The 11,356-nt window shown below is 34.9% G+C and overlaps 1 protein-coding gene and 1 long non-coding RNA gene across 2 annotated transcripts in view; one reads left to right on the forward strand and one right to left on the reverse strand.

Moving 5' to 3' along the window:
* The window catches only part of LOC108690241, a 16,580-nt gene extending 9,371 nt beyond the window's left edge, over nucleotides 1-7,209 (reverse strand). Inside the window, exon 1 of the long non-coding RNA XR_001931870.1 lies at nucleotides 5,823-7,209. This is a non-coding gene — a long non-coding RNA (uncharacterized LOC108690241). The remainder of the gene's footprint in view (nucleotides 1-5,822) is intronic.
* The window catches only part of LOC108690240, a 36,851-nt gene that overhangs the window by 20,603 nt on the left and 4,892 nt on the right, over nucleotides 1-11,356 (forward strand). The window contains exons 11-17 of the mRNA XM_018197427.1: nucleotides 697-944; nucleotides 1,120-1,312; nucleotides 1,648-1,802; nucleotides 2,221-2,526; nucleotides 4,274-4,521; nucleotides 9,772-10,081; nucleotides 10,863-11,039. Coding sequence (XP_018052916.1) covers nucleotides 697-944; nucleotides 1,120-1,312; nucleotides 1,648-1,802; nucleotides 2,221-2,526; nucleotides 4,274-4,521; nucleotides 9,772-10,081; nucleotides 10,863-11,039 — 1,637 coding nt within the window. The remainder of the gene's footprint in view (nucleotides 1-696; nucleotides 945-1,119; nucleotides 1,313-1,647; nucleotides 1,803-2,220; nucleotides 2,527-4,273; nucleotides 4,522-9,771; nucleotides 10,082-10,862; nucleotides 11,040-11,356) is intronic.

Genomic DNA, 11,356 nt, shown 5'->3' on the forward strand with positions numbered 1-11,356 from the left:
GTTTGTTAACATTATATTATTAGATAATTTGATTTAAAAATATACTCATTATAAACAATTTTCATGACACGACCGAATTATGTCTTTTTATTTTTAGAAAAATTTCTGTAGCTTTATAAAAACTCAAATTTATAAGCGCCTTTCCAATCCACAACATGGCGGCGAGTCATGTGACCTGGAACCCACTACATCAAAGTCGACGCTAAGTGTCTATACTGTATGTATTAATATTGTAGTTCGTTCGAAATTAATTCTTGATACTCAGATTGTTTGAAGAGCAAGAGAATTACATGATCCATGATGAAGCCATCTGCTAACTTACATCTCAGATTTAATATTGCTGAACGCATCTGTCGGTTGTGTTCCAAATTTACTGCCAGCACTGCTACAGTTTACGTTACATGTACTATAGATTTTCAATACTGGTAGTCAATTTTGGAACACAATCACGTGCACGATCGGCAACTAGGCCGCTGAACCTCGAACAATAGTAGGGGTCAGTAAGTGGCACCCTCAGGAATTGGCTTGAATGTGCAGATTTTTGCGAGCACTGTAAACATGTGATAATCTTTATATAGGATTTGCGCAGTCTAAGTTTTCTTACGCCTATGATTGATCCAACAAGAAAAAATAAATTAAATTAACTATTGCAATAATATAAACGATCATAAACAAGATGTTTCGCAAATATTCCAGGTCCTATGGTGTGGTATCAAATGTTCGAATACGCGATCGGTCACTGGCTGCAAAAAGCCACAGAACACATGATCGGCTGCGTGCTCTGCAGTCCCGGATGCTTCTCGCTATTCCGTGGTAAGGCATTGATGGACGACAACGTGATGAAAAAATACACGACCAAGTCTGACGAGGCGAGACACTACGTGCAGTACGATCAAGGAGAGGATCGTTGGCTGTGCACGTTGCTATTGCAACGAGGCTACAGGGTATGCACTGATCTCGTCACTACATGACTTCATCCCGTCTAATGTATATTATATTTAATTCATTGCATTATAATTGATTTATTATTATTATATTTTGTTTTCATAACAGTTTTATTATATTAAATATAATTATTCATATTTTAAAATTTATCTTATTTTTTATATTACACTCCAGGTGGAGTATTCTGCAGCGAGTGATGCTTATACTCATGCACCGGAAGGATTTAACGAGTTTTACAATCAACGACGTCGTTGGGTACCCTCTACCATTGCAAATATTATGGATCTGCTGATGGATGCGAAACGTACAATCAAAATCAATGATAATATCTCATTACCTTACATTTCGTATCAAATTCTATTGATGGGCAAGTACTTCTCTCAATTCATTCTCTGAATTATATATCGTTCTTCACTATGTTGAATAAATTTCATTTGATTAAATCAGATCAAATTACAATTAAATATTTGTATAAAATTAAATGTTTATATGTTTTTATTAATTAAAAAATATCTAAAAAATATTAGAATTTAAAATATTAGAATATTTTAATTTTTGTGTTGTAATGCATATGATGTATCTAGAATATATTATAATTTTAAATATTGGGATATAAATATTTCGAATTTTAATTAAAAAATTCATCGATTAAAATATTGTATAAATGTTGTATGTAATATCTTTGTGCTTTAAATAAAACAGGTGGTACGATTTTGGGACCTGGCACGATCTTCCTCATGTTGGTGGGTGCCTTCGTAGCTGCTTTCAAAATCGACAACTGGACCAGCTTCTACTACAACATCATTCCCATTTTGCTCTTCATGATCGTCTGTTTCACGTGCAAATCGAACATACAGGTATTTCCCTTTTGATCGCGTTTGTGTACAAGTGTCCATGCATATCCGCTTTATGTCGCACATTTTGTGATCGTCCTTTGCTCGTGGAATTCACTTTCATCAGAACCAGAATTCTTAATTATAATATCGCATAATATATAATAATAATATATCATAATAATAATAATATATTCTTTCACGCAGTGTCGATTAATTTTCCGTATAGCATTTGCGAACTTTTGTACTACTCTTCAAGGAACATACCAAGAAAAAATAAAAATAATGACTCTTGATTACAAAATACTATTCACTATTGACGTTAAAAATCAAAATAAAATAATTTTAATGTTTCGTTAACTTTTGTGTGTTCCTTGAGTCGAACCCGTTCCAAAGATGCTTTCAAAGGAACGGGAAGGAATTAAATATGAGTGGTTTTCAGCTTTTATGCGCCCAGATCCTGTCGACGGCGTACGCGATGATCATGATGGCGGTAATCGTAGGTACTGCCCTACAGCTTGGCGAGGACGGTATAGGCTCGCCCTCGGCAATCTTCTTAATATCATTGTCGAGCTCATTCTTCATAGCAGCCTGCCTACACCCACAAGAATTCTGGTGCATCGTGCCCGGCATCATATACTTGTTGTCCATTCCGTCTATGTATTTGCTCCTCATACTGTACTCCATCATCAATCTTAATGTTGTATCCTGGGGCACCAGGGAAGTCCAAACGAAAAAGACCAAGAAGGTTCGTCAGTGTTGATCCTTTTTTTCCATCCTTTTTTAAATTTATTTTTTTATTTTGACACTGAGTCGTAACTATATAAATATAATTCTGGATATAATTCTGGTGAATGGGGCTTTGAAATGGTGAAGGTTCAGGTTTTTGAATCCTCATTTCGATATTTTTTTTCATATAAACATCAGCGCTGTTACGAAAAATATTAAACACCACATATTTCGAATTCATTTTCATCACGAAATTATAAGTTGCTATGCAAAGTGAGAATAATTTCTCAGTTGCCAACTAAAAGTCTAAGTTTATTACAAAAATAATACTTTTTAACACAAGAAAGGCCATGTTCAGTGAAAAAGAGTCAGTATCTTAATATTTTTATTTAAATCTTATAATTTTTAGTTCAATATTTATTATATTTTTCAGTTAATATTGTTTACCAAATAAATTAGATCTACTATCTCACGTTTAATTTTATTAGTAAAGCACTTAAAGCAGTTTTAATACTCTTCAATTCACGAGCCAGATGAGGCTGTATTCCGATAAGGAGATGATCTCGTCGAGATTCCCTCGTTAGATGAATCAATCCCCAATCGTTTGCTTCATTATAAAAACGTCACGCTTCAGCTTTAGCTTTGCTTAACTCAGAATTGAAAAGCGCACATGAAGGTTAATGGTCTTTAATGACAGGTGATGGTAGCAGCCACGATCAACACCATATACGCGATCGTGATGACCGTGGTGATCGTTGCATTCGCGATAAACATCATGCAGGAATATCGACAGCGTAATATCGCCAAGTGCATGGTTTCTGTTCCTCATGTTGGATGAATTTATGATCGCGGGCCTCCTGCACTCGTACGAAATCAATTGCTGCACGATCTGATCTATTACCTGGTGCTCTCGATGTACGTGCTATTAATCACATATTTACTCTGCAATCTCAACAACATCTCTGGGGCACGCGGGAAATTGTAACAAAGAAGAGCAACGTGGTAATTAATCTCGTTCACTTTACTAATTCCAATTGATTTATACTGATTCGAATGTTCCTGTTTTTTGCTTTGTACATACATATGTTAGAATATTATTTATGCTTTTTAATTAACCCGTTAGAAAATTATGATTGAGGCGCGTCGAAAATTTTAATTTATTACTATCTAATTTTTTTGAAGTGGAATCTCACTCTAAAGAGTGATAACTGAGCCAATCTTGAAAAAAACTTGAATTTTCAGTTTTTAAGATTTCACTTTTTAAAGTGAGACTATAAAATTAAGATTTCTACAGAGAATTAAAAAATATAAGAAATTAAAAGTTTTAAAAATTTTATTAATTTGATTCAATTAATTTTAATGACCTGCAATTGGTTTTGCAATTGGTTCAATTAGAATTGTAGAGTTCAGATAAAATTGTAAAGATATTGGATATATTATATAAATTAAATTAAAAATAAAGTTTGACGTATTTATTAATTTTATTAGATAATTAAAATTGAAATATAATTAAATATATAAATATAAAGCTAAATGAATATGAATTTAGAAAAAAGATTATTTATTATTAAAATCTCATTCCTCTAATGAAATATTTTTCTTAAAAGCAAATCGTTAGTGGATCGTTGCTTTGATTTATTAATATTATCTATTATACTATATGGTATTATATAATCTGTTTAACTAATTTTATCCCTCACAACTTAACAAGAAACACACGGCGACTAAGTTTCCGTGTATTTATCATGATCATTCGTGCGATTCAGGAACTCGAACAAGAGAAACGAGAAGCAGAGGAAGCAAAGCGTAAAGCCAAACAGAAGTCCTTGCTTGGCTTCCTACAGAACGGCGCGGGTAACAATGACGACGATCAGGGTTCCATTGAGATATCGTTGGCCGGCTTGTTCAAATGCTTGCTATGCACTCATGGAAAACCATCCGCCGAGAAACAGCAGCTCGTAGCAATCGCTGAGTCGCTCGAGCAACTCGGCAAAAGGCTCGAGACTATCGAAAGGTAAGAAAAAAACTGCATAAGATGACATTTGAATTGAAAGATTATCGAAAATTATAGAGTCAGGCGTAAAATGTCTTTAGAGAGATCTCGCAAAAGTGAAAGGCACTTCAGATTACAAAAAAAAGATTCAGAATTGTGCGAGTAATGTCTGAAAACACTAACACTAGAAAATATCAGAACTCTATGAAAATAGATTAAAAATATTTTTTTGATTCACATTGAAAAAAAATTTACTAAATCTTACTTATTTCTTTGAATAATACTAAATAAATATTTATTTATAGTAAATATGTTTATTTAAATTAATGTTTTTTCAATATATATAAAGCAATGTCATTACATTAATTATTTTTTATTTTTCTACAATAAACCTAAATTTAAATTTTAACCGGTAAGAAATTGATTAATTATTATAGTCAATTGTTTTAATATCACTGTATTTTAGTCAATACTATGTAAAAAAATGAACAAGAACATAATAGTTTTATTAGTGACCAAAACAATTTTGCTGATAAATATACAATTTGTGTAGATACTTGCCCACACTGAGAAGAAAGTTGTTAACTTGACTAAAATTATTTCGTAGTGATTTAGTAGTTCAAATATTTATATATTTAGGTTAACAAAATCATTTAATTTAAAACATGTTATTTATTTGAATTAACAAATATTTACTTGAATTATCAAATTCATTTGCTTGACAGCCCATGACCGCTACATTCAGTAATAGTTGAATCAACTAATTTTTTTGAAACAGCAACCTTTTTTTCTCATTGCAGTTATAGTTTAATAGTGTAGAAAAAAGGTCAAAATTTTTAATGAAAGGGAAGAAGTACTTGGACATATAAGTTCTTTATTTTTTCCTCCGACCTCGAGAGACACGATCTCTTCTCGAAGAGAAGAAAGCTGCCAGGAATTGCTTCACTGTCTCCCGGCCCAGTATTTTCTCCTATTGGCTCGCTCAGAGTCGTCCCACCTGATTGGTCTATACCACGTTGCGCGATCCGGCCAGCAACTCATATACGAACATGAACATGTCCGTACTTGCTTCCTGGTTAAATATTTCGGAAAAATTCCGCGTCATCTCTCTTCTACTACAGTTTCGGCCATAGGTCGTTCCGGCCGTCTTATAGCTAATTCTTACAAGTCATCTTCCACATTTTTAAAGTCGCTGTCTGCCGGTTGCGCCAAGGTTTCATGTCTTCAAGATTTCATGACTACTTCCCATGTCCTTCAAAAGAGTCGTTGTGAGACCTAGCAACCTTCGTTTGCCACGATGTACCGACCATTTTTCAATTTACGAATAACACGGTAGGATCCTCTATATGCTGGAATCAATTTTCCTAGCTTCGAAATTTTTTATAATGAGATCGCCCTCCGAGTATTCTCGCGCCTCTTTATACCTTTTGTTTATGTAAATTTTATTATACAAGTTCGCCTTTTCAATTCTCTCCGCTGCTCTCACTCGTATTCGTTCTAAATCTCTTTCGCCTTCCTTGTTTTCATTTTCGACGTACTTTCTAACCGCGTCGAACACATGTCCTCGCTGCGACACTCCGAACAATAATCGACTGGGGATTTCGCTCGTACTCCAGTTTATCATATTATTTATAGCGAACTCTATTTCCTCTAAGGATTCGTGCCACTTCTTTCCGTTCGTACAATTTACCTAGTGCCGATGCTAGAATTCTATTATATCTTTTGATCTGCCCGCTTGAGGCGATGTATTGTTGCAATCTTTACATATTCTATTTTAACTTCCTTCATAAACTCTTCAAATTCCTTTGACGTAAAATTAATTCCTCGATCGAATATTAAGGATCACGGTTTACTGTACGCACTAAAATAATCCTTCAAACATCGTATTATTCGCGGGAAGTTATAATTTTTATCGCATACAATTTTACGAATTTAGTAAAGGCATCTATAACTAGAAATATATACTTTTTCGTGGCGTTCGTTCGATCTACAGGACCAAAATGATCAACATATATCGTCGAAAAGGATTTATCGAAAGGACGTTTCCCTTTAATATAGTATGCATGAAACCTTCGTTTTTGTCCAACAAAGCAATACATGTCGTACAATTTCTTATGAACTCGTTGACCTTGGCCTTCATCTTTGGGAACCAGTAGTACTTCCTGTAATAATGCTAATGTTTTATCTATTCCGAAATGACCAAAGTCACTATGATATTTGTAAAATAAGTCCTGTTCCATCGCGCGCGAGACAAGAAACAGAACTTTGTCACTCCTTTTACGATAGACGAGACGCATTTCAGGCTATCTTGTTCCTTTTCTAAACGTATTCTCAATTCTTTAATGATCGGATCTTGCAGTTGACAAACGGACAGTTCATACTCGAAAGTATTCGCTTCTATCACTAAAATTCCGCTCGACTCAACACGTCCACATGTTGCCCGGCCTATGCTCCGTCAAAATTTTGCAATTCAAGCGCCCACCGCGCGATTCGTGGATTTATCTCTTTTTTACTCAATACTCAACGTCATGACAAGCGCATTTCAGTAATTATCTTGAAAGGGATAGAAGATACATACGAAATCTTTTTAGGGCGTATACTATGGCGAATGTTTCTCGTAGCTAGCGCGATTCGATTTTCGTAGTTTTTCGAAAAATAGAAGATCGGATAAAAATGTCCATTGGCTTTCTGTTGGAGCAGTACCGAAACCCCGCGAGCTTGCGTCAGTGAAGTTCCGTCTCATAAAATCTGCACAGAGATTAACTTGCTTTTCAATAATTCGAATGCCTCCGTTTGTTTCCGGCCAAACTCAAACATCATTCCCTTCTTAATTAAATCATAGTAGAGGTCCCGCGATTACCGAAAAATTTTTTATGAATTTTCTAAAATAGAAGCATTTTCTAATATAGAGCTCGAGAAAACTAAACATCCTACATTTAGGGATCGAGAACTTTTTTACGGTCGCTATCCTGGAATCATTCGAATGAATACTCTTGGCCGACACGTATCCTAAAAATTCAATCTCCTCAAATATGAAATGGCACTTGCTCAGGTGCAATTCGAGCCGATTTTCTATAAATAACTTAAAAATACGTTCAAGCATTTCTAAATGCTTTTCTACAATCTCGGTGGCAACAAGGAAATCATCCATACAAGTCACGACGTTATCGCTCTCAATTAAATTACACAAGACATTATTAACGAAATAACTGCTGAAACCGAGTCGGCATGTTTTTCAATTCGAAAGGCGTAATAAAAACAGTATATTTGGCGCTATATATCTTTCTCTATATATACGTGGTGAAATCCGTGAGATCTTTTTGAGATCTAGTAACATAAAATAATGCTTTTCTTGCATCTGTTCTTCAGTTATCGGTAAATTGTCACGTGCAGTAATTTTATTAAGAACACGTTAATCTATGCACAGTCGAGATTTCCTTTTTCCATATCAACTCACAATCCTGGAGACATATTCGAAATTACTGGGACGAATACCCCGTTTTAACAAGTCGTCTAGAATGGTACGACTTTTGTTTTTTTCATCAATTGATAATTTACCAGGTGCAAAGTGGAATTCCTTTTTTACATGTAATTTTAGTTCTGCTCTTACTTTAAGCTTCGGTGGCCTCGTAGTTTTTAAGTAACATGAACGAATCTTTTCTGTAAGTTCCTGATCGCGTACGGTAAATTCGGATTTATGTTAAATTTATCCATCTCATTCACGACCGTCTCACTCATGTCAATGTATAATATTTCATTCGCATTGTCCTCAACCTCCTTTGTATTCGCGCCATAGTAAAATCCAATTTTCTTAATCCTCTACTAAGCAACATGTCACATCACATAGTATGATTCGGTACGCATAATTTCAACTCGTTCGATATTTCGCCCTCAAAATTTATTCATGCGAACACAATATGATCTCCAACGCGGAGATAATACCCTCATAATGCTCATTTTCAGCCTGCGATATCGAACCGACACAATTTAGATTTAATCAAGCTAATCGAACATGCGGTGTCTAACTGTGAATCCGCGGCGAATCTATACTCCAAATCGGTGGTATCTTCTCTATATTTCTACGCTTCATATATTCATTACTGTCCCTACTCTGCTCGATCACACTGGAAACCTGTGCCTCGATGTCCTTCCAATTCGCCTCCGTGGATGTTACTGCTTCTTTTGAGAAGCCCAGTGACCCATCTCTCATTCATAGCACGAACCTGGCTCCCTCTTTAGCCTGCTGCAATCTCGTGAAATGTGTCCTTGTAATCTTGTTGTAATTATAGCACTTAATATCCTGCGGTCGTTCTTTCGGTTTTTTCACTTTGCCTTGCTGCTTGTCATCATTGATTTGTTGACAGTGTCGATTTGGACGATTCTTGCTTTTGGATTTTAAGGTGATCTGTCCGTCGGGATTCGTTCCTCCCCTCCTGCTGCTAGTTCATAATCCGACAGCTTGTCTTGAGTCGTCTGTTAATTTTCTTTCTCCATTTGCATATTTCTTACTATCTCCCTCCATGATCTATTCGGGTGTTATGTATAATCTTTTTAACAGCGTCACTTTATTTTCCGCTAGCGATAATTTTAGTTACTTCAGAGTTGCTTTCAATTGCGTGACTCGAAAGTCTTCGTCCGCCATAACTCGCATAGTCTTTTTTCACTCATCACCATTTCACTAACGAAATAAGGTTATATGATAATCATATAAATGTCCATTCGCGAATCCCACATCTGATAAATATAACAGAAAGATTCAAAATTTTTTATGAAAAGGAAGATCTTGGATATATATAAGTCCTTTATTTTTCCTCCGACCTCAAGAGACACGATTTCTTCCCCAGGGATTGCTCTCCTGCCTCCCAGCGGCGCGCGCCCTCCCGTTCTTTTCTATTAGTTCGTTCAAAATCGCCCCGTCTGATTGGTCGCTCCATACCACGCGATCACTGCTACTGCGATCCGGTTAGCAACACATGTCCGTACTTGCTTCCTCGTTAAATCTTTCGGGAAGATTCCGCGTCATCTTTCTTTTCTATAATATAGTAATAGATTATTAATTAAAATACTGCATAGTCCATTTAATGACCCATTTTTGTTCAGTAAATAGATTCAGATTTTGCGCAGTAACTGCAAACAAAGCATTCCCTTGATTGGAATCCTAAGTAGTTTTATTTAGTTACTGTAGACAGAGTTAATACAACTATCTAATAATTATTCAAAAATAAAATTTCTATCAAAGTTAATTTTGTGATTTTTTTTTTTTTTTTACAGAGCGGTAGATCCTCACAGTCACGTTTCCGGACGAAGGAGAGCCTCTTCCGTAGGTTCGCGCACCGCTGATCACTTGGGTGCCATTGGCGAGGATCCCGAGGACGAAGAGGGTAGCGAGACAGAGACGGTGACCAGTCAGAATACCGAAGGTAATCGTGATGGCAGCAACTTCCTCTCGAGACCGTACTGGCTAACCGACGAGGGTCTGAAGAAGGGCGAAGTGGACGTGCTGTCGATGCAGGAGGAACAGTTCTGGAAGGATCTATTGGAGAAATATCTCTACCCGATCGATGAGGACAAAGCGGAGAAGGTAACGCGACGATATACTGGGGCTTTATTCAATTTTTTCTTAAACTTGTTGAATAACGTAAAAATACAAACAATTAAAAATAAAAATAGAAGATTTGAGAGGCCGAATGAAAATCTTCCCAGAGCTTCACTTGGCCTCTCAAATCTTCTATTTTTATTTTTAATTGTTTACTGTGTTTTTACATTATTCCCCAAAGAATTTGTAATTTTTTTTTTATATATCTAAGAATGGCTCAATCTTGAAGCCGAAACATGTATGTGAATTCTTGATATTTTTGTAATATGACGATTTGCAAAGTATAAAATAATTGATCTTTTCTTCAATATATATATATAATTTTTATTTTTAATTTTATAATTTTTTACTTTTATTATCTGTCGATATATTAACTTTGTTGTTACTATCAGAGTCCTTTACTTTATTATTCTGATGTAATTATTATGAATTAATTTTGTGATTTTACAATAAAAAAAAATTTTTTTCGAAACCAGAATGACTTTTCTCACAATAAAATCCGCGATACGCCTTTGTTACTGCAAGCTATTGATCAAGGATGAAAAAATAATTTACAAAATTCGTCTTTGTAAAACCAAATAAACAATTAAATTAAGCAATTTGATCCAAATAAAATCAAAATAGAAATTGAAGAAAAATAATTAAATTGATTTGAATAAAAGAAGTTTACTCCTTGAAGTAAAATTTTTATGTTTCGCAGAGAGTATTTATTTATTACGCATTTTTCATCTATTTGAATTAATATACGCCATGCTGCTCCGATCAGGCACGAATCGCCAAAGATCTAAAGGACCTACGCGACCAGAGTGTCTTTGCGTTTTTTATGATGAACGCCCTCTTCGTCCTGATCGTCTTTCTGCTGCAATTGAACAAAGACTTGTTGCACATCAAGTGGCCATTCGGCATCAAGACGAACGTCACATATGATCATATTACTATGGAGGTAAAACCAGCTCCGTCGGCGCTTCGTATCCTCGATCATGGCTTTATCTCAAGCACATAAACTTGAACTTCAATTTGAATCTGTGTGTTAACTCTCATGCCTCACTAATAGAGCAACACACATAGCATATCTTATCCAATTTGATTATAAAAATATAAACATATCATAAAAAGATTTTTTTAATCAACTAGACATTAAATGATATCAACAAACATATATATATATATATATATATGTATATATACATAGTGGTAGAAATATTATATTTCTTATCGTATTCTTATCGTATTTCTATTTTTTCCTCTTTCTATTTTTTT

This window comes from Atta colombica, unplaced genomic scaffold (genome assembly GCF_001594045.1).
Source record: "Atta colombica isolate Treedump-2 unplaced genomic scaffold, Acol1.0 scaffold30, whole genome shotgun sequence".
Lineage (NCBI taxonomy): Eukaryota > Metazoa > Arthropoda > Insecta > Hymenoptera > Formicidae > Atta > Atta colombica.